This window comes from Maylandia zebra, linkage group LG3, assembly GCF_041146795.1.
Source record: "Maylandia zebra isolate NMK-2024a linkage group LG3, Mzebra_GT3a, whole genome shotgun sequence".
NCBI classification, from domain to species: domain Eukaryota; kingdom Metazoa; phylum Chordata; class Actinopteri; order Cichliformes; family Cichlidae; genus Maylandia; species Maylandia zebra.
In genome coordinates this window covers 21,318,468-21,341,311 of record NC_135169.1, presented here as the reverse complement: position 1 = coordinate 21,341,311, position 22,844 = coordinate 21,318,468, and the positions used below count along the sequence as shown (strand labels likewise).

Genomic DNA, 22,844 nt, shown 5'->3' with positions numbered 1-22,844 from the left:
ATTTCTCACTATAAGAATTTCCCCCCCTACATTACACAAGATAAGATAAAACTTTATTAATCTCTCGGGTGGGTTCCTCTGCGAAATTCTGTAAAGCTCGGCCCCCAAACAGGGACTTGAACCCTGGACCCTTAGATTAAAAGTCTGATGCTCCAGCGACTGAGCTATCCAGGCTCAATAATTGCTTATTAATGTAATAGTCTGACTCTGCAATGTGTAAGCAGCCATAGTCAGCCAAGTCATAATGAAAGCAACAAACAACTCGTGTTTTGATGAAACTGCAAACCCTCCTGGTCAATAATCACATAAGCTGTACATGCAGGAAGCAAAGACTGATAAAGGAGCAGGCACAACATTCAGACAAATCCAAGACATAATGAAATGAACCACAATAACTGTGTGTGCATAAATCAGGTGTCAGTGAACACGTAACGATCACAGATCTTTAGAACCACAGCCAGATAACATTTTTCCCCAAATAAATGTGTAGATTTTAGCTAAATATATATTATAGAATCAACACCATGGGCATTTCAGATGTCACACAGGTGGTTGGTTGTTACACTCTGGAAATGTGAGTGTTATGGACCCTCTGTGTGTGCGTGGGGTTAAAATGATGCCACCTTAAAATGAAACTGAGAATAATTAACACGAAAATGTTGTATCGAAAGGGGAAAAAATGAAACTGAAAAAAAGGTGAATTGAAACCGTAAAATGTGCGAATAAATTTTCTTTTCTATTATTAACTAAGTTTTGAAACCTACATCTTTGTGTTTTTTTTGCTTACATCTTTTTTTCCAATTTCAGTTTGCTGGCAATGTTGCTGTACGAATGAGTATTACGGCCACATTAAGAAAAACTATTATAGATAACATTGAAAATAAAGTTTCAATTTTGAGATTAAAATCGTAATTCAATTGAGAAAAAAGTCCAGATGTGGAGATTACAGTTGTTTCAAGACAAACTGCAACAGTTGCTGTACCCTCTGAGTTAATGTAATTGTGCTTCCGTTTAGTCTCCATGCAGGAAATGATTTCTCTTTTAGCACACAAACACAGTGTGGTGATCAGCAATAGGTGAAAAGATGGTGTGGAAAGCTGCATCTCATCAAAAAAACACACCAAATGAAATCGAGGGTTACAGCATGAGGAAGGAAGTAATGAAGTACAAATACTTTGTTACTGTAATGATGTCACCGTTCACTGAGGACTCACACGCAGGACTCTTCACTTTGAGGAGAAATAGTTTATTACACCAGGTATGTGTACAGACAGTGCAGGGAATTGTGCTATATACAAGTGTGACGGGGTCCAGGCTCCAGGAAATCCAAGGTGGGGAGGACAGGGAAAGCTTCTCTTCGCTCACTCACTGCTCGCTATAGCCACTCTCCAATCATTCAAAACTAAGGATCTGCTCCGGGAAAACAGGGCCACGTCCAGAGGAACTAAACACAGAGTGTACACATTAGAATGAAGGCACAGAAATAGCAAGAGTCTAATGCTAAGAGACCTTTAGGAGACCTTCATTACTTTAGGTTTAACACCTTTAAGGGGAGTTATTATTTTGTCACTGCGAGCCTCAAATCAAACTGCTTTGAGATTAAACAGTAACACATGAAATTCATTCCTGTTGGTGTATTAATCACCAGCAATATCACAGAAAAAGAAATAAAAGTGGCAAAACTATGTGTCATAGTCAGGGCTTAAAGTGTTTCCTTTTTCTTGCTTTTGGCCCAACGACTGATTGTAAAGCTCACATGTAAGTCTTCATGTTTTTAAATCAGATATTGGTTCTGTACATGTGACATTATGTTTTTTCATATCCTGAAACGTGCTGCTAAACAAACTGAGGCACTGTGCTATTTAAAGGTTGCAGGTTAGTGCAGGATAAACAGGTTAGTTTGCTGCAGAACAGTGTGTGACTGCTGCACAGTGGCTGTGGTTTCATGCTCAGAGTTTGATTACATCAAGTGTAGCAGAGATGAATTTGAAGCTAAGATTCACTGAATTTCACCTTCATACCAGCTGAATAGTGTCTAATAAAAAGAGCATAAACAGTTTACTGTCAGTGTAGAGGATGGAAAGCAGTTCAACTCATAAAACATCTGCTGACATCTGGTTGAATTCACTTGTGTAAATCCACAAAGAGCAGCAGGTCAGCTGATCACAGCCTGTCCATTCAGAAAATCTACTGGAGCTCTCAGCAGTAATTATACTGAGTCGTGAATGTTTTCCCCACACTGAGCTGTTGCAACTGATTTTAGGGTTCCTCCACCTGCTGAATCCACTTTAACCCCTGACTGCTCATTTTCCTGTTTAGAGACAAAGTGACCTTCTACTATGTAGGCAACAAAAAATAGAGCCTTTTTCCTAGTGTAAGTCCAGAAACTCACCTCAGACATGTTGTTCTTTTCCTCACTCCACCGCAATCCTGGAGAAACGCCCCTCTCTGTAGCTTTGCTTCAGCATTTAATAGTGAGTGAGTCCTGCTCCCATGTCATTCCCTCCATGTCTCGCCTCGACCTTCATGATCCCTGCTATAAATCAAGTTTTCATTCAAATCAAACAAACATGTACTGAGTCAGCTTTTGGCTCCAAGAGGAAGATGAGGTGATGAAGAAGAGAGCGTTCAGTGGAAAAAGGCCAGTGAGTTCATGTAAATGCTGCTTCTGCTGTAAGAAACAGACCTAAAAGTGAACAAATGCTTCATGATTCTCATTTCTATCCACCATCTTGAACACTGACTATAAATGTGTTCACTTCATTATTGTGTGATTTCTTCACGTGTCTCCTTCAGTGCAAATAAAGGACTGTTAGAGTGTGTGCTGTGTGTTTGTCTGAAGCATGACAATCCTTTCCAACAAGTGTTTCCAGCTGTTTGTCTCCACTCTGCACTTTAGTCTTTCTTCCTGTCATGTCTTTGTTTGTCCACCAGGTGTCTCCCTCAGCTCATTTTCTCCAAATCAGAAGCTTCAGATTTGTGGAGACGCTCTGCCTGCCAGACACAGCTCAGGGCAAGAAACATGTCTATCCTCCACAACATACAGGCCTGTGTTATTTAGTTCAACAGTCCCCAACCTTTTTGTGTGTCACCGACCGGCTATTAAGGTGTTGTTGATAAATACAACAAAATAAAACCAGTATCGGTACAAAAAATGTTTTCTTCTCTTGCTGCCTGGTCTGTCTGGGGCCCGGGGGTTGGGGAACACTGATTTGGTTTTTTATATTTAAATGTATAAATAAGTGAGTGTGATCAAGCTTTTCATCTCAAAAGGACATTAAATGTCATCACTGTAGATACAATAATAATAATAATAATAATAATAATGATAATATAATATCAAAAACCTCAAGGATTAATTTTTTTGTTGCATTTTAAAAGTTCAAACCTCAAAGACATTAAGTTTACAGTCATATATGATCAAGAAAATCAACAATCTTCACATTTCAGAAACTGGAAGCAGCTTTAAATGTGACTAAAATAATGATAAAACAATCAATTCTCTAATCATTGACTAACTGATGAATCACTGCAGCTCCAATATATTGTTGGATTTGACAACCCACTACAGCAACTACAGAATAAAACCACTAACCAGACTGATGACAGATTTCAAACATGCTGAATATGAAGAGTAGTATCATTTAAACTCACATGATTATCAGCCATAAGAACAAATTCAGATTTATATTGATGTAAGGTATATAAATGTAAGTACAGTTTGAATCAGTGCAATATTATTTTCACACATCAATGGACCACTGAACTTCTCAGCTTCTAAAATGTAAAGCCTCATTTAGAAACTACACAAGTACATATAATGGTCAGGGATCAACATGAACCTGTCTTCTCTATTTGACTTTAATCAACTCTGCAGTGGCTCCAACTCCACAAAGACCAAGTCCAGCATAGAGCGGCTGAGTGAATGTGGTCTGGACTCTGTGGCGGAGAGTCATGGTTTCAGAGACGCTGTAGAAAGACAGAATACCTGCTCTGTGATCCAGGTACACTCCTAGTCTGGAGGGCAGAGGACCTGAGAAGACAGTTTGGACTTTGTTGTGCACAAATATATATCTGTTTGTGTCACAATGTAATGCCCAAGATTTGTCATTCCATCCAAATCCATATTCATCGCCCGTCCCTGCTCTGCTGAAATACTTGTATGCAATTCCTACACCAACTCCTCCCCCTCTCCACTCCACCTCCCAGTAACAACGTCCAGTCAGACTCTCTCTACTCAGGACCTGTAAACATCCAGTGAATCTGTCTGAATGATCAGAATAAGACTGTTGTTGTTTGAACATCATCAATTTTACTTTTCTGTTCCCTTCAGATAATAACAGATGTGTGTTTGCTGTCTTTGGATCCAGTGTGATTTCATGTGAATATTTTAAGAATCCAGCTCTGGTCTTTGGCTCTGGTGGTGACAGTAAAACATCCTCTTCAGTGACTGTCAGTGAGATGTTTGTCCATTCCTCTCTCAGGATGTCCTGTAGTTTATCTCTGGTCTCTGACACAGCTGCTGTCACATCCTCAAAGTACCTCAGAGGACGAATATTGATGCTGGATGAGTGTGTAGACTCACTGAGTGCTGACAGTGAGGGGTAGTTGTGTAGAAACTGGTTGTGATCCTCTGTGTGTGAGAGCTGCTCCAGCTCGCCGTCTTTCCTCTTCAGCTCAGCGATCTCCTGCTCCAGCTTCTCCTGAAGCTCTTTGACTCGACTCACTTCAGTTTCCTGCTGGGATCTGACCTGCTGCTTCACATCAGAGCTTCTTTTCTGGAGGAGACGGATCAGCTCAGTGAACATCTTCTCACTGTCCTCCACTGCTTTATCAGCAGAGCCATTGATGGCCTCCACCTCCTGTTGAAGCAGCTTCACATCTTTCTCTCGCTCCTGGATTCTCTGCTGGATGTTTAGTCGTCTCACCTCGAGCTCCTTCTGCTTCTCAGTCCTTTCTGCTGCAGCTGGGACTGTTTCATGGCCTTTATGTTCATCCACTGTGCAGAGATAACAGATACTCTGCTGATCAGTACGACAGAAAATCTTCATCACCTCATCATGACGGGAGCAGATGTTCTCCTGGAGCTTCTTGGAGGGGGCCACCAGCTTGTGTTTCTTTAACGGAGCTGCATCATAGTGAGGTTGGAGATGTTTCTCACAGTAAGAGGCCAGACAGACTAAACAGGACTTGATGGCTTTCAGCTTCCTCCCAGTGCAGACATCACAGGCCACATCTTCAGGTCCAGCATAGCAGTGATCAGCTGGAGCAGCTTGGAGTCCAGTCTTCTTCAGCTGCTCCACTAAAGCTGCTAACATGGTGTTTTTCTCCAGGACAGGCCTCGGTGTGAAAGTCTTCCTGCACTGAGGGCAGCTGTGGATTCCCTTCCTGTCCTCTTCATCCCAGAAACTTTTAATACAGTTCCTGCAGTAGCTGTGTCCACAGGCTGTAGTCACCGGATCCTTCAGTAGATCCAAACAGATGGAACAAGAGAAGGTTTCTCGGTCCAGCTGAACTCCTTTCTGCGCCATTTCTCCTCTCAGTGTCAGTGACTGTGTGAGTTTCACTTCCTTATAACTGAAACTAGTCTGAGCACTGATCTCAACAACATGTTTCTGCAGTGAATGGAGCCTGTCAGCTCTTACACGTCACCACATGTTGGTTACACCCATCTTCAAACTGCAGATCTGAAGGGGAGGGAACGAGGAAACACGTGGACAGAGAGGAGGTGCTGTGTTTAAGAGCAGGAAGAAGAGGGAGGTTATCAGGCTGTGCTTCACTCCAGGAAGAGGAGCAGTTAGAGAGTGAAACTGTGTGTTTAACCCTTTTATTTACTGCTCACTTCAACTTAAGCTTGTTAACCCTTTCTTCTATATAAATAAATCACACTTTGTGTGTTTTTCTTTCTGTGATTTGAGATCATCACATTTTTATTTCATAATTTTTACATGTTATACGCACAAAAGAGCACTTTTTAAATGTTCAATGTTCAGCTGGAAATGAATGTGAAACTTTGATGATGATCTCAAATCACAGAAAGACACAAAGTTCTGCTCTCTAGGTGAACCAATCCTTGTCCACCTTCCTCTTGGGCAAAAAAAAGTACTGCCTGGAGTACCCAGTGTCGATTGTCCCAAAAGAAATAAACCAACAAAACTTGAAGGCCATGTATCACACCAGGAGGGGGTTCTATACAAGCTAATTGATGCCATAAACAGAAGTGGCCAAGTTATTTATAATCAACACTCTCCCTCTATATGACATTTGGGGCAACAGCCACCTCCACTTTTCCAATTTTCCCCCAACTTTCTCCACCACCCCTTCCCAGTTCTTACATTCTGTAGCCTCATCTCCCACGTACACACCCAGATACTTCAACCCTCCCTTTACCACTTCAGCTCACCTGGAAGTCGTGGGAGCCCAGTAAGCCAATCACCCACCGCCAGAGCCTCACTCTTAGCCCAATTCACCTGTGCAGCTAAAAATCTGCAAAAGTTCCCAACAATTATTCCCAACTTATTCACATCTTGGTGACTCCTAACAAATACAATAATATCATCAGCATATGCAGACAAACTAAAAGACATATTGACATCAGATAAAACCAACCCAGTAATGGATGACCTCACATTGTGCAACACTGGTTTGATAGACAGAGCATACCCGACAGTGGACAGCCCAGCCTAATGCCTCTAGTTACTTTAAAAGGTTTGCACAAACGACCATTTATTTTCAGTACACTTTCAATTTCCTCGTACAAAACCATAATCTTAGTGATTAAACCAGAGCCGAGACCAAACCTTTCTAGCACACTCCAGAGGTAACGATGCTCAACTCAGCCAAAAGCTTTTTCTTGGTCCAGAGAAATCAGACCAGTATCATAACCCAGTGAACTGGAGACTTCCAAAACACCTCTAACTAATGACACATTGTCGACAATAGACCTACACAGCACACAGTAAGTTTGCCCTGGATGTAAAATTTGATCCATCACCATCTTCAGCCTGTTTGCCAGCACCTTTGATAGCAACTTACAAATATTTACAAATATTTTAACAAGACTTCTGATGTTTGTTTATAAACACTCCCCCACGTGTCGTTACATCAGGTCCTACCGATACAGTCACTCACTTTTAATACGCAGAAGACTTTACAGGTGAAATTAAAGGTAACATCCTTATTTTTATTAATGTTTTTCATTTATTCTGTGCTACAGCGTCGTTGTTTTCTCCGTGGAGTGGAGAGTTTGCGTATGTCATGATGAGCAGCGCGATGTGTTACGAAGCGAGAAAAATGTGCAGTGTGTTGAGCTTGAAACTGTAGAGTTTTCTGTTTGGTGACAGAGGCTCTTTTGACCCGTTTATTAAACACATGAAGGTGAACACATCACCTGCCAGGACCAGGTTATGTTCGATTTAAAATCGAGTGAATAAATCCACATTTTCACTGATTCTTTTGTATACAAGTTTTTTAGTACGATCGATCTTATAATGTGACTAAAGCTGCTTCCACGGGCTGTGTGACGTTTAACATGTAAACGTATCCAGTTTAAAGTGTCAGAACTCCTGACTGCTGTGAGAGCGGTGCTTCTTCCGGGTTTTACACAGACTCACAGACTCATACACAGACTCAATACACAGACTCAGTCTGTGGATTTATCAGGAAATGCGTGGAAGATGTCGTCCCATCCAGAACAGTTAAATCCTTCCCAAATCAAAAACCCTGGATTAACGGAGATGTTCGCGCGGCACTGGCGGCACGGAACACCGCCTTTGCCTCCGCGAACACATCGGACTACAAACACGCACATTACCAACTCCGGAAGACGATCAAAGCAGCCAAACGTGAGTACAGGGACAGGGTGGAACAACAGTTTGACAACCCTCGGAGGATGTGGCAGGGACTAAACACGATCACAGACTTTAGAGGGAAAACCAGCACACCGCAGACCACGGCCTCTCTGTGTGAGGATCTAAACGTATTCTACGCTAGATTCGACACAGCGAACACCATGAGACCGGACAGTGTGCGCACCGCGGATGACGTCAGCGCGCACACTGTGTCTGAGGAGGATGTGCGGAGGTGCTTCAGGAAGGTGAACGCGCGCAAAGCTACTGGTCCGGACGGCATTCCCGGCCGCGTCCTCAGGTCATGCGCGGCTCAGCTGGCTGGAGTGTTCACGCACATCTTCAACCTTTCCCTCTCTCTGTCTGTAGTCCCAGCCTGCTTCAAAATGGCCACCATCGTCCCTGTACCCAAATCCTCCACCATCTCCTCATTGAACGACTGGCGACCTGTAGCCCTGACCCCCATCGTGAGCAAATGCTTCGAGAAGCTGGTCAGGGACTTCATCTGCTCTGCACTACCCGACTCACTGGACCCTCTACAGTTTGCATACCGCCACAACAGGTCCACTGATGATGCCATAGCCCTGACACTACACACTGCCCTGTCACACCTGGAGAAGAGAGACACGTATGTGAGAATGCTCTTTGTAGATTACAGCTCAGCATTCAATACCATCGTTCCCTCGAAGCTGGACAGGAAACTGCAGGATCTAGGACTGAGCAGCTCCCTCTGCAGCTGGATCCTTAGCTTCCTGTCTGACAGACGCCAGGTGGTCAGACTGGGCAGCATCACCTCATCCCCCATCACACTGAACACTGGTGCTCCACAGGGGTGTGTACTGAGCCCTCTCCTGTACTCACTCTACACCTACGACTGCACAGCCACTAACAGCTCCAACATCATTGTGAAGTTTGCGGACGACACTACAGTGGTGGGTCTTATCACCAATGGTGATGAGACGGCTTACAGGGAGGAGGTCAGCGCCCTGACCCACTGGTGTCAAGACAACCATCTCACCCTCAACGTCGCAAAGACAAAGGAGTTGATAGTGGACTTCCGGAGGTGCAGAGAAGTACACACCCCCATCACCATCAACGGCGCTGCTGTGGAGAGAGTGAGCAGCTTCCGTTTCCTTGGTGTACATCTGGCTGAGGATCTTACGTGGTCAGTACACACAAACAAAACAGTGAAGAAGGCGCAGCAGCGCCTCTTCTTTCTCAGGAGACTGAAAAGATTCGGCATGAGCCCCCGCATCCTCAGGACCTTCTATCACTGTGCCATTGAGAGCATCCTCACTGGATGCATCACCACCTGGTATGGCAACAGCACCGCCTACAACTGCAAAGCTCTCCAGCGAGTAGTGCGGTGCTCTGAACGGATAATTGGAGGTGAGCTTCCCTCCCTCCAAGACATCTACAGGAAGCGGTGCCTGAGGAAAGCGGGGAGGACCGGGGAGGATCATCAAGGACAGGTTTTCTTGTTTGTGTGAAGAGTTTTGCAAAATTAGCCAATAGTTACAAAAAATGTGCTTAAGCAATCAGAAAAAACTGTAATGTCACTTCTCATCATCATTACTGATGTCAGGTTAAGTGAAACCAGAAAACAGGAAGATGACTTGAGTCTCAGTGCTGTTTCTGTTCTCTGTGTTTTTTCAGTTTTTGGGTTTTTGCTTGTATGGTTTAAATAAGTGAATTTTCCTAAAATTCAGACATGATGACAGCCTAACATTGACCATCACTGCAGGCAGGAGGAGATTATTACTGCAGTCTAACTACAGTTTTTTGAGGATGATGTTTGTCAGAAAATCCACTTCTGCTTCACTGACTCAGACTGACACACTTTTTAAATTGAATCAAACATGTTCTGGTTTTCAGAGACAATAATAATAAAAAAAAAACATTATAAAAGATGAATCATTCAAAGTCTAAGATCAATATGTTTTATATTCAGACAGTCACACCAAGAATCAGTTTTTATCAACACAAACTAACAAGCATAACTCTTTAACTGATAACTTAACAAGCAGTGAAAACTAAACTATCACATTTCTCAGGACTGAAGAAATGTAGACTCCACTCAGTCTCACATTCAAACCACCAAAATCTCAGTTGCAGTAATGTGGGTGGAGCAGTTCAACAACAAACTGCAGGTTGGTACCAGAGCCAAAGCTCCGTCCTACAGTCAATATGTTCTTGTACTGATCTGTGTCGTGTCCTTAAACTCGCTCTTCTGCTTTCAAGGTAAACAGCTTTTATTTAGAATCACTCTCAGTCACATTAGCAGCTGTGTAGATTATAGACTATCACAGCTGATCAACTAGATTTAATCACATGTTGGTAAATTAATTAAATTCACTGTGAACATTTCTTCTTTGCTGTTTGATGTGTCAGTGACGACAGCTGTCAGCGAATCACTTAAACGGAGCTGAAAGGAGCTGAAAACTGTTGCCTGATGTTTCTCAGGCAAGTTCTGCACTTTTAGGAGCAACTTAATTCTGTTTAACAAAATATTTCTAGAAATTTGAGGTTTACATCTGTGTGTTGAGATTTCATGGAGTGATTAACTGTCTGCAGGCTGATTGTGAAGAGGAGACGTGTACTGACTTCAGGCTTCAGACTGTGGGCTCGTTCTCGTCCATCATCTGAGCAGTCATCATGGACTGGTTTCACTCTGTTTCTCTGTGGAATTTTATTCTCAGCTTGGGTTTTGTTAAAGGTAAATAAGTATGTTTTTAACAGACTCTACTTTGAGATCATTTTAGATAAAAAATAATTAACTGATGAGTAGGTTTAAAACACTGATTCAGTTTCATTTGTTGAAATATTTCCAGTGTGACGTTTTTAATGCTCACATGTAATTTATAAACCATTTATTTCTTTAGTTTAAAAAAAGCGAAGCAAGTTTCTTGTGGCAACGAGTAGAGACACTTTAACTTCCTTTAACTAAAGACCTCAGCAATCATGCATGTAAGAGGAAACAGTGAACTCCATCAGCATGCACATAACAGCGAAAATCCTGATCAAACCATAAACAGTAGTTTCCATTTTTCATGTCCACAGTGAAGAGTTTTGCTTTGTTTCTCCAGCAGCACAATCCTGAAACAGTTTCAGAGTCTCTGTGTTTCCAAACTGAGCTGATAAATATTTACAGTAACATCTGTGTTATTAGTTGATGTTGAGCTCCATCTGCAGGAGGGACAAAGTTAAACTGTCACCAGTGTTTAGTTTCTCTCACATTTATCATGGAGCAGATCTCAGTGGGAGTGGATGTTTGATGTGGATGTTTACAGGCTGAAATCCTTCTAATGTGACATGTTTTCAGTGCTCACATGTAAATTACAACCATCCAGTTTCTTCTTCATGATTTCAAAACCTCTCAGTGAATCAAGTTTTCTGTGAGCTGTTTAAATTGACTTTAGATTTTGGTGGATGGTCAAACTGTGGCTGCTTAACTGTGCTGACTGCAGAGATACTGAATAAGTCTGATCAACAGATTCATGATGAAAGTCATGGAAACAAAATCATCATCACAGTTATCTTGGTCAGTACTGAGATCGCCTTCATTTCAGCAGAAACTGATCTCAGAACAATGAAACACAATAATTGTTTTATTAAGTTGATCTTGTTTTAATAAGTAACTAATAATGAACTCTATTAATGGCACAGCCTTAATAAAGGCGTCCTGCAGCACAGCTCTCTGATGGTTTCATTATTTCCTTCATGCTGAGGAAAAATCATTGTTTCCATGTTTGTCACAGCAGAACTTCATCAGATTGTTGTTGTTGATTTTGTAGTTTGTAGATTTGTGTTTGATCATTTTGAAAAAATCAACCAACGAAGCAGTGATTTTTGTCAGCGTTGTCTCTGACTCACTGTGAAAGGAGTTGTGATGTTGTCTAAAGTTGTGAGTGTGTCTGCTCCTCTCTGTCTCCTCAACAGGATCATTTGTAGTGGATGTGACACAGAGCTCCTATCAGGCAGAGGAGAACCACAACATCACACTGGAGTGGACGTTCACCACCAAACCAGACACGTCCATCTCAACACTGAAGATCCTCTGTAGCCTGATAGGTGATGTAGGAATGTTTAGCTTATTTTAGAGTTTAGAAATATGTTATCATAGAATGTAGAATTATTGTAGGGACACTGTTTGTAAAGTAATAAAGGCCTCACTCTCTTGTGAAGTTAGGAGTAGATTTTAGAAGGCTTCTCCCCCACTGAGTGGAAATTCCCCAGAGGATGCAAGGTAGGGGTTTATGACCTCTAGGGAGTCATCTACCCCCACAGTGTTTTAACTGTTACACACACACATCCACACGCACACTCACTCACGAGCACTCACATAGACACGTGGGAACGTGCACATGTAGGCATTCACGTGCTCGTGCACATACACACAGACAGAGTTTGCAGCACACCTTAGAGGGGGTTTTATGATGGGGTCACTTCTATAAAGCTGACTGTAACCAACAAAGGAGTGAAGATTTTTGCAGAGGGACACCGGCCTCATCTTCCCTTCTAGAAGTGCATGCTTAAATGAAGAAGAATGAAGATGAATGTAGATGAATAAAGATTTTGTGAAAATGACTACTGAGTCCGGTGCCATCTCTGGATGCTCGAGGAATAAAAAGAACCGGGGTAAAACTGAATTCTCAACAGTTTTGGTGCCGAACCCGCGGGATTCGCTCGAGGCCCAGAGATGAATTGGCAGAGCTGAGATCGTGAAACGAGGCGAACAGAGAGCTAGCTCACATGATTAAAAGGTAAGCACGACCTGTTTATTTTCGAACCGTGCATATTGTTTAAAGCCTAAATTATCTGTTCGCTAAGTTGAACGTATCCCAGTGTAAATTCACTCAGTAGAAAAAGGCGGCTAGTGTCCGTCTCAGTGCGACTAAAGCAAGAGACTTTTGATAAGAACTACAGGTTGATGTTTAGCGCCCCGTAAGGATATCTCGGTGCGTTAAAGCAGGAGACGTTTGTTACGGATTAATAGAATCGGTGTTTCATCCGTGGCGGTGTTTGATCCGTCTTAGTTATTAGGAAAAAAAGTGGCGGTGTTTGATCTGTCCCCGTGCGTTACAGCAGGAAACGTGTGTTACTATTGGTTAGAAAGCGGGGCTGAGAGGCCTCGTCGCCAGCTACGGGCTGCGCGTGTCACGGGTTTGGTTACCCCACCTAGTCTCGGACGCGGGGCTAGGACCTGAAGGCAGGAGATCCAGGGTGGTGACCTGGGGATTCGTGGCTCCTTAAATAACTAAAGCTAGGTGTTGGATCCTAGTCGTGGTTGATAACGTGCATGAGAGTGGGGGGCAAGTTGCTTTGTTAGTGAGAGAACGACTGCTTGGCTCAGCCCACTGACTGCAGTGTGTAGATTGCGTGTGTGTGTGAAAGCGCAGTTAGAGTCGGCGTCTCGTCTGAAGTACGGGAGTCGATTAAAGTAACAAAAAGAATTCGTGTCTAAAAGTGTGTGTTTGTGGTGTGCAGAAATCGCGGCAGGAGGCCGTGTCGCGAATTGTTGCAAGCTGTGAAGTCAATTGGGGAGTTTAATTTGGTTTTATATTTTTTAGGGGAAGAGAAACTGCGGTATCAAGTCCGTGGCGCATGTTTGAACAATTCGTGAGGCGCACAAGCGGACGGTACCCGCTTTGTGTGCCACTTGGGTCGTTGTCCTGAATCAGCAGAAGTGTCTCGCAGAAAGTTTGAATGGAACTGCGAGAAGCATGAAGTGTGTGTGAGCCAGCCTCGAGGGGGCGGGTTCACAGGTGGGACGAACGAAGAGTAAAGTGTGAGTGTGTGTGAGAGAGAAAGAAAAGGTGGGGGCAAGTGAGCAGCCTGCAAGTGTGTGTGAATTCCTTGATGACAAAGAGGGAGACAAAGTAGATTAGATGATTTTCTGTGAAATAATAAGAGTTAAGAAATCGTAGTGATCAAAGAGGAGAAAATGAACTAAAGTAACTAAAGCAAATTAAAGAGTGGATTAGTGTTAGACTAATGATAAATAAATTGATAAAATTAATAGTGACATTTAAAGGTGATTAAGTACTCAAGGATGAATGGAGAATTTGATTGCTGACTGTATGAGAGCTGTTGGACTGAAAGGAAATGAGGTTGAAGGAGTGAGTTAACAGGTTAATGTGGGGTGAAAAAAAGAGAGAAAAGAAAATGATGAAAACAAAGAAAATAAAAAGTGTGGAAGTGTGAGTGGGAAATTGTCTCCAACTGGGGGAAGCAGTGACGCTACAGGCAGGGCCGTTGCTAGCCATTTGGGTGCCCTAAGCACAAATGCTTTATGGTGCCCCCCCCCCGCCACTGAAAAAAAAAAAAAAAACCATTAATACTTTTGAATTTCTCAGTGGAATTTGTTTAATTAAATAACAACAAACATGACAGTTAAACAAATAAATAAGGTTGAAGGAGGTTAAAAATACTGTTACAAATAAATACTGAAACAAAAATTGAACATTGGAACAAGAACAAAGAGCCTGGCAATAATGTGTAATTTTTTTTTATAAAAAAATAATATATATAATATAATAGTATTATTATTAATATATTTACAAATAGTTTCACAATAGAATTTAAATAAGAAACTTAAATAAGAAAAATAAGAATTTGAACACAAAAGCCACATTCCTTAAGTAACTATGTTAAACATTTTTACAATTCGTTGTCAGAGTATGCCCTAGACTCTAGGGCATACTCTGACAACCAGAAAATGCAGGCGTGGTGTGCCTCTCTAGGGCCTAGAGAGGCACACGCCTGCATTTTCTGGTTGCAAAATCAGCTATAAGGTCATCATATGATAGCTTCTGAGCCACGTCACCATTGATGCTGATAACAGCCAGACCACTTAAACGTTCCTGCCCCATTGATGAACGCAGGTACGTTTTAATGAGTTTGAGCTTTGAAAAGCTTCGCTCAGCAGAGGCAACTGTGACAGGCAGGGTCAGTGCAATACGCAGAGCAATCCACAGATTGGGATATACCTCTTGAAGCTGATTGTCATGTAAAAATGACAGCATTTCCAAAGCAGACGTCTGTGGTGGCAGCTGAGGAAGGTTGATGATTTCCTGCATCATCTCAGGTCCATCAATGTCAGCTACTCCCTTATCTGTCAGTGTCTTCTGTACTTCAGTGCAGTGTTTTTTTAAATCCTCCTTGGACATCCCATTCACTTTGCTGAAATCAAGCAGCACTCCATATTTCTCCTTCACTTGATTCATGGTCTCAAACCTCTCCTGTAGGGAGATTAAAGCAGAGTCCACAACACAATTGAAAAATGTGACCTCAAGCTTTTTAAGGGCATCATGGAGGGGCTCATCAACAGTTTCATATGCAAACTGCCTTTTTGTGCTCCTGAGCCTTTTCTCCTTCAACTGTGGTTCTATGTTCAGGGCCTCACAGAGTTCTTTGGCAGCTGACACAGCCTCATCAAACCCAGACTGTCTGTATTTAGAGAGGTTACTTTTGGCAGTGTCAATGAGCCTGACAGCAACATCGAGCTGCATGGAGCTGGACTGTAGTAACTTGTTCACCTGGTTTGTGATTGTAAGAAGTTCACACCACACGATGGAGCAAATCAAAAATCGAAATGAGGCTACTTCCTCAGCAAGCACTTGAGCCTCCACCTTTGCGACTGCATCACTTACAGCTTCTCTGGCCTCCAGGAGAGCATCCCTCACTTCTTTTGTCTGACTCCGGACAGCAGTTACACTTTGAAGCCTGCTTTCCCATCTAACGTCACTCCAAGATTTAAGTGTCAATTTCACATGTTTTGTTAAAATGGCCCATCGCTGGGTGGCACTGGAAAAGAAATTGAACAACTTCTGCAAATACCCAAAGTAGCCAGTTGCATCTGGAGAGGACTTGGCAGCATCAGCTATGACCAGATTCATCGTGTGAGCTCCACAAGGCACAAACAATGCTCTCGGGTTTAATTGTAGCAGTCTGGCCTGAACACCTTGCTTCTTCCCCTTCATGTTGGCCCCATTGTCATAGGCCTGTCCTCGACAGTTTTCAAATGGAATGCCAAGCTCCTTCAACTTGTCAAGGACAACATTGGACAGGTTAAGGCCAGTTGTTTGCTCCACATTTATATAGCCAAGAAAGTATTCTTTAATATCTGGTTGTGCTTGGAAACAAACAATGCGTACTATGACTGACATTTGTTCAGTGTGACTCACATCTGGAGTACAGTCAAGAATGATGGAGAAGTATTTTGCCAACTGGATTTGCTTCACAATGGCGCGGAATGTTTCTGAAGAGATAATCTGAATTAGTTCGTTCTGTGTCTCAGGGCTGAGGTAATGTGTGTGGGAACCTTCATCTTTTATGTTGGCCAAGTGATTTGCCATTACAAGGTCATATGTTGCCATAAGCTCTACTTCCTTCAAGAAGTTGCCATTGTCCGGCTCATAAAGACAGTCAGAAGAGCCCCTAAAAGACAAATTTCTGGAAGCCAGTGAGAGAGTTATTGAGAGTAATCGTTTGAGAATCTCTCGCCACTTTTTCCTTTCTGCCTCTAGTAAGGTCAACTCCTGTTGATCTATTGCCATGCTTTTCTTTAGCCGTGTGTCCAGTTCTCTCCACTTAAGCATGCACTGTATGTGGTCTTGGCTACACTCATGACCCCTCAAACGGATGTTGATGTTCGACCAGTCACTGAAGCCCTCTGTACTCAGCTTTATATCCTTCACACTGAAAAGCTTACATGCAAAGCAGAACACAGCATTGTTCTGCGGTGAGTACACTAACCAGCTCCGGTGAACCTTTTCTCCATTGGGAAGAATTTTGAACTTAAGGCTAGTGTGAAATGCTCTTCCATCAGGCCCCTTTGGAAAATTAAAATCAGAGCTGACATTAAAAGGACCTCTCCGCACAATTTCAACACGATCAGCATCTACAATGTGAGCTGGCCAAAGAGCAGGATCGGTTGAAGGGGGCACACATGTCTCCACAGTGTCACTTTCTGATAGTCTCTCAGTGACAGGACTCTCAGTGGTACTTGTGTATGGAACTGTACCTGAACTGGTGGTTGATGGTTCTTGTTCTTCTTGGCTAGGGATTGTTGCAGGGTCTACAATGGCTGGTGGTTGATGTCCAGGGATGGCACTACTACTGGATGGTTCATCCTGTCCTTGAGATCCTCCTTGAACATATTTAAGCATTGACCCTGCATACAAGAGAAAATATTCAGGGATTTTACAGAAATACAATTTTGAATCTACAGTAGGCCTACGAAAGATTGCATTATAAGACTAATAAATTAAGTAAGTCACTGGTACATTTAAAAATTACTAACTATATTTTACATGTATAGATTTTCATAATGGCAAATGGCAATATAAACATGCTGTACATAATTTGATATAAATGCGCAAGTAGGAAATCTATATTACTGGAAGATATAGGTTTCATATTACAGTTTCACCAACAGATGTCGCCCTTGATCTATGAACCTAAAGAAAGACGAGAACTATTTATGTGTTCAGACGTCAATGGCATAAATAAGATATGCGTCTTTATAGATATCCTGAAATGCAGCAACATACAAAGTAATCTTGTCTAATCTGATAATAATACTTGACTGCATCACTGACCTATCCCAAAGTTAAGGTTAATCAGTAGCATGCATGACGTTAGCCAGCTAGCAACCTGAGGAGGGAAATGCTAGTCTCACGAATCACGATAACGTTAGCAATCGTGACTCACGATTGCTAACGTTATCTGAAAACCGTCAATTGAGTGACCATGATGAGTTGCTTTTAGTAGTCCATTCTATATTCATATCCACAACGTAAACAAACTACCCAACATCAATCATTTGCAACATTTGTTAACACAGTATGAACACTGCTAACAGGAGCTATCACAGAGTTGACGGACATGAGCGTGCAAGCAAGGGCTACAATAATGAACTTTTTTTATTATTATTATTTAAACATTGCCTTACCAGCAAGCGACGCCTGAGTTTCATCACGCTTCCTCTTCTTCTTTCTTTTCTCCGCTCCCGACTCCTGTTGCCGTTTCGAGGCCATGTTCAAACAGGTGTTTACCAATTATAGAACAGACCACTGGGAGTGGGGGGGCACCAGGAGGAGACTGGAGACAGGGCACAAAGCAGATTCACCCCTTTTCTCGGGAAAATTGTTTTATGTTGCTTTTGTATTGTTTAACCATATTAATGCATATGATATTTATAGTATTAATATGGTTTACTTTTTTTTTTTACGACCCTGATTTTTTTGGTGCCCTACCGGCCATTTGGTGCCCTACGCAGTGTGCGTTATGTGCGTTTGCGGAGCTACGGCACTGGCTCCCCCTTCCCTGTGCTTGTGTATATGTGTGTGTGGGTGGCTGAGCACTTGTTTATAGGCGGCGTCAGGCCTGGAGGGTGTGGCCCTGCAAGGGGACTGGCCACACCCGAAGCCACACACCTGCTGCTGATCAGGCCTCGTCGGGGGAGCTACTTAAGAGAGTCTTGGAGCTCCCACCGACGCGGGATCATTCCTTGAGACTCCACGTTAGTCGGCCCATTGAATTGAGTTAATGTGTGTAAGTGTATGCCCGCGGTTATTTGTGTCCTGACGGCTGCGTCTATTGTTTCCCGCAGGAGGAGCGTGGAAGGCACGAAGAGCAGCAAGCACCGGGGGGTGCTGACACGGGAGCGGAGAGCACAGAGACACGAACTATTCACGCAGAGACACGACACGGGAGTCTGGGAGAACACGGGGATTTATTGTTGTTTTTGTTCCACTCTGTAAATAAACACACTGTTTATACATAGAGCACCGCACCTGGGTCCTCCTTTCCCCACACCTTCCACGGTGTGCCATGCCGCACCGTGACATATGGAAAGACACTATCACGCTTATATACAGTTGAAGACTATATATCTTATTTTTACACTGGAACATGAACACAACCCACATTTGTGGATCTGTGGGACGTTGGCAAGGGGAAATTTGTCTCAATTCGTAAGTGAGCAAGAGGAAAGTTGTGTGTTTGGATAAATTGGGTGGAGTTTTTGTTGTTGTGGGTAGCATGGTGCCACAGTGGTTAGCACTGTTGACTCCCAGCTAGAAGGTTCTGAGTTTGATTAAACCATCTGAACTTTTTAAATAAACATCTTAACTTTCTGTGTGAAGTTTGCATGTTCTCCCCGTGGTTGTTCCGTACCCCTCGGGGTATTCTGGATTCCTCCCACAGCCCACAGATATGCAGTTAGTAAGGTCAGGTTAATTGGTGGTGGTCGCTGTGTGTTAGTTTGATCAATGACCTGTCTAGAGTGTGCCCTGCCTTTTGCCATTGTTACCATGGAAATGGATTGTATTTCACTCACATTTGCAACTAAAAAAACAGACCTACAATTGAAACGTATTTAGGAGCCACATGTGTACAAAAAGTCTGATAATATTAAGCCTACGCACACTGCAAGGGTAAAAGTAGCAGTGATGATAACACTGGGACAGTTTAACATGGAGCTGGAGTCGGTTTACACCACAGTGAGGAGCAAAGAGGTCAGTCTGAGAGAAACGTTTCTATGTTTCTGGCAACATAGAAAACAGTGCTTTTCACCATGAAAACATTTACTGGTAAAAAGCTAGTGGAAGTCCTTTATCAAACCACCTGATCAACCAACAAACTTTGCAGCTGTTCCATCCACTGTTGTTTGTTTTACACAGCAAAACATCTGGAGTTAGCCTCCAGTGTGCTTTACTAGACCATATTTATTTCAAGGCTTTTGTAACATTTTTCAAATTGAAAGTGAAATAATATAAAATACTATGTTAATTAAGTTGTATTAATATTAAAAGAAGAAGAAAAATGGCAGAAATGATACAAATGCAGCATTGTTATTTGACAAAAATTGTAGTGGATGTCATTTGTGGACCTCAATTTTTACAGATTTAACCTCCTAAGATCAGAACGTTTTCATGGCATACATTTTTAATTTCTCTTTGTTTTTACATTCATCAGGTCCCAATCAGCCCAAAATGCAAAGACTGACGTGATTTTTATAAACCTAACAACACAACAGTCAATTGATATTCTCAGGTATGGAGGGGGAAGTCAGCAGGAGGGGTCATAGTAGGAGTTTTGCCAGAAGAGAGGAGTCACATTGACAGGGATCATCCCTGAGGCTATCACACAAAATGCAAAGTTACTATCACATTAAATATGAGCAAATGTAGAGAATAAGATCCACACCTCTTCTGGTGCCATGCACTTACACATCCTCATCATCTGAACTGCTGTCTTACTGTCCCTCCATCATCTTCATCATCCTTCAATGCTTCTGTGTGAGTCCTGGAAGTCTAAAAGATCATGATATCACACTTAACTGGAACCAAACTTCTTTCTTTTTGTTCCGCCTGTTCCGTTTGGTTCTTTTGCCATCAGAATTATTTTCTAAAGGCCAAGAAAGATGCCCAATGGGTTTACTTTACCAAATGGACCATCCCGGCCTTGCCATATTGGTCTACTTGATTGACCTTTGTTTTTATTGTTTATTTTATTTTATTTTCACTTGCTACACACACAGACATGACTGGGGTAAGGAAAAGAGAGAAAGAAAGAGAGGTAGGGTAAAAAAAACAGTGGGGAAGAGGAACGGTGATAAAGGGCAAAAAACAAAAACCAAGAAAACAAACAGACAAAAATACACACATTAATCACCTGGATCACCTGTTGAGAAAGAAAAAAGAGAAAACAAGCAAAAAAGAGAGCAATATAATAAACAACATCATCGCGATGATGTATGTGAATATAACAGTAAATACTAAATGTTAAACATTATTGTGCAGCACGTAAGATCGACAGCGCACGGTGTGCTTTGAGGTAGGAGCCAAAAAGGGTGTAGTTTGTGGGTGTGAACACCCGTGTGTACACCTGTGAGCATGAGCGCACTTGTTTTTAAAAGGTTCCTTCATGTAATGATCTGCTGGGGAGCCATAGCTGCGTCCTCCGGGACATTAAGCAGGTATGGAGGAGATCCAGGCTCCAGATATCCAGAGGCCCTCAGAGCACAAGAGACCAAGAAAAACCAACAGAGGGGCAGCTGAGCCACTGTCCCAGAAAGAGAAAAGCAGACCGCCCCGACTCTGCAGCAGCAGAGATGCCCCAATCGGATGGCAACTCCTCCTCCCAGCTCCCCCACCCCAACAGGCAACAGAGAGTGGGGGGGTGAAGACTCCAAACCACCCTCCGCCCGCTCATATGTAGTGTTGATGCATGTGTAAGGTGCATTTAAAACCCAGGAGGGCATGGAGCTACCTGCCAGAGAGCAGCAGGTAAGTGCATAGCCCCTCCCGAGAGCCCTCAATGTCTACGTGTATTTAAAATTGAGAGGTGGGCAATGGCGCCAGGAGTGAGGTTGTACACCCTGATGGTCTTCTGGATGCCATGTAGCGTGCCCACCTCCAAGGTCCAAGGTGTCAGTAATGTGAATGTCTAAGTTGTGGGATAAAATTGAGGCACAGGCAGCCAGAAGGGGACAGAGGGGGGGATGCCTCCCCTGCACCCTGGTGACACACCTTTACCCCAAGGCCTTGCATGTGTGGGTGATTGTGGTGGAGCAGGACAAGGGAGGCAGCAGGAGATGGCGAGGGAAGGAAGAGAGGGGCAAGTGGCCCCTCCCTTGGGCCAGCTCCCCCGCTGACCCCAGTAGGCACTCCGATACTCTGCAACCCACCAGGGCAAGGGGGCCCAGGCCCATCCGGAATGGGGCCCAGTTCAGCAGCACCGCCCGACCCACAGAGCCCGAAGCAGCCCACCCGACCCCACCACAAAAGTTCATGATATGTCTAATATCATGAATTTTTCCGCTCTCCTGAATATTTCTTGAGCATGGGATAAGTGTGGGTTCAAAGTGCATTTTAAGTCTAAGTTACCTCTAGACCAGGGATGTTACAGTGCCCAAAGCGATGACTACTTCACTGGTACATCATATGGAAGCCAACAGCACCCTAACCCTAATAAATATTTCTGATCTTGTAACAGAGTATGAGAGGGTTAAATTGATGCAAGTGCTTCAACTAAAAGTCCACACTAGTGTGGGTTAGGTCCCATAACTGGTTGTTAAAAACCTCACTATACTATATCAAAGTGAGACAAAGATAGAGCGATATCAAAATCTATGAATCCCACGGGTGTGTGTCTCCATCGCTATGATTGTTTCCAAGATCTTAGTACTGACTATGGGTGGGTTTCAATAATCGATTTATTGATTCAAATCAATTTTAGCTTTAATAATGAAATATTGATTCATTAAAATCATGAATCAAATTTTAAATATACATGTACTTTGCTAGAAATGTCAGAATCTCAGTTTAAACCTGACTACAACAACCACGAAACATGGTTTCCGCAAGAAGACGTAAACACAGAGCGCGGACCCAACGTATCAGAATCAGTGAGGTGTTGGCTTTCACACCCAGCCGTTGGGGCTGAAAGCCGAAACCTTACAGATTCTGATGTTCAATTCAATTCAATTCAATTTTATTTATATAGCGCCAAATCACAACAAAAGTCGCCTCAAGGCGCTTCATAGATACAGAGAAAAACCCAACAATCATATGACCCCCTATGAGCAAGCACTTTGGCGACAGTGGGAAGGAAAACCTCCCTTTTAACAGGAAGAAACCTCCGGCAGAACCAGGCTCAGGGAGGGGCGGCCATCTGCTGCGACCGGTTGGGGTGAGAGAAGGAAGACAGGATAAAGACATGCTGTGGAAGAGAGACAGAGGTTAATAACAGATATGATTCAATGCAGAGAGGTCTGTTAATACATAGTGAGTGAGAAAGGTGACTGGAAAGGAAAAACTCAATGCATCATGGGAATCCCCCGGCAGCCTACATCTATTGCAGCATAACTAAGGGAGGATTCAGGGTCACCTGGTCCAGCCCTAACTATATGCTTTAGCAAAAAGGAAAGTTTTAAGCCTAATCTTAAAAGTAGAGATAGTGTCTGTCTCCCGAATCCAAACTGGAAGC

At 43.0% G+C, this 22,844-nt stretch overlaps 2 protein-coding genes across 1 annotated transcript; both read right to left on the bottom strand.

The window, feature by feature from the left end:
- Nucleotides 1-22,844, bottom strand: part of LOC112430664 (uncharacterized) — a 69,745-nt gene that overhangs the window by 25,213 nt on the left and 21,688 nt on the right.
- Nucleotides 1,231-5,601, bottom strand: LOC101476628 (tripartite motif-containing protein 16-like). The gene is made up of 2 exons (XM_076882390.1): nt 2,393-5,601; nt 1,231-1,444 (listed from the first exon to the last, which is right to left on the bottom strand). Exon 1 carries the CDS (start codon nt 5,529-5,531, stop codon nt 3,852-3,854), a length of 1,680 nt encoding a protein of 559 aa, XP_076738505.1. The 5' UTR covers nt 5,532-5,601; the 3' UTR covers nt 1,231-1,444; nt 2,393-3,851.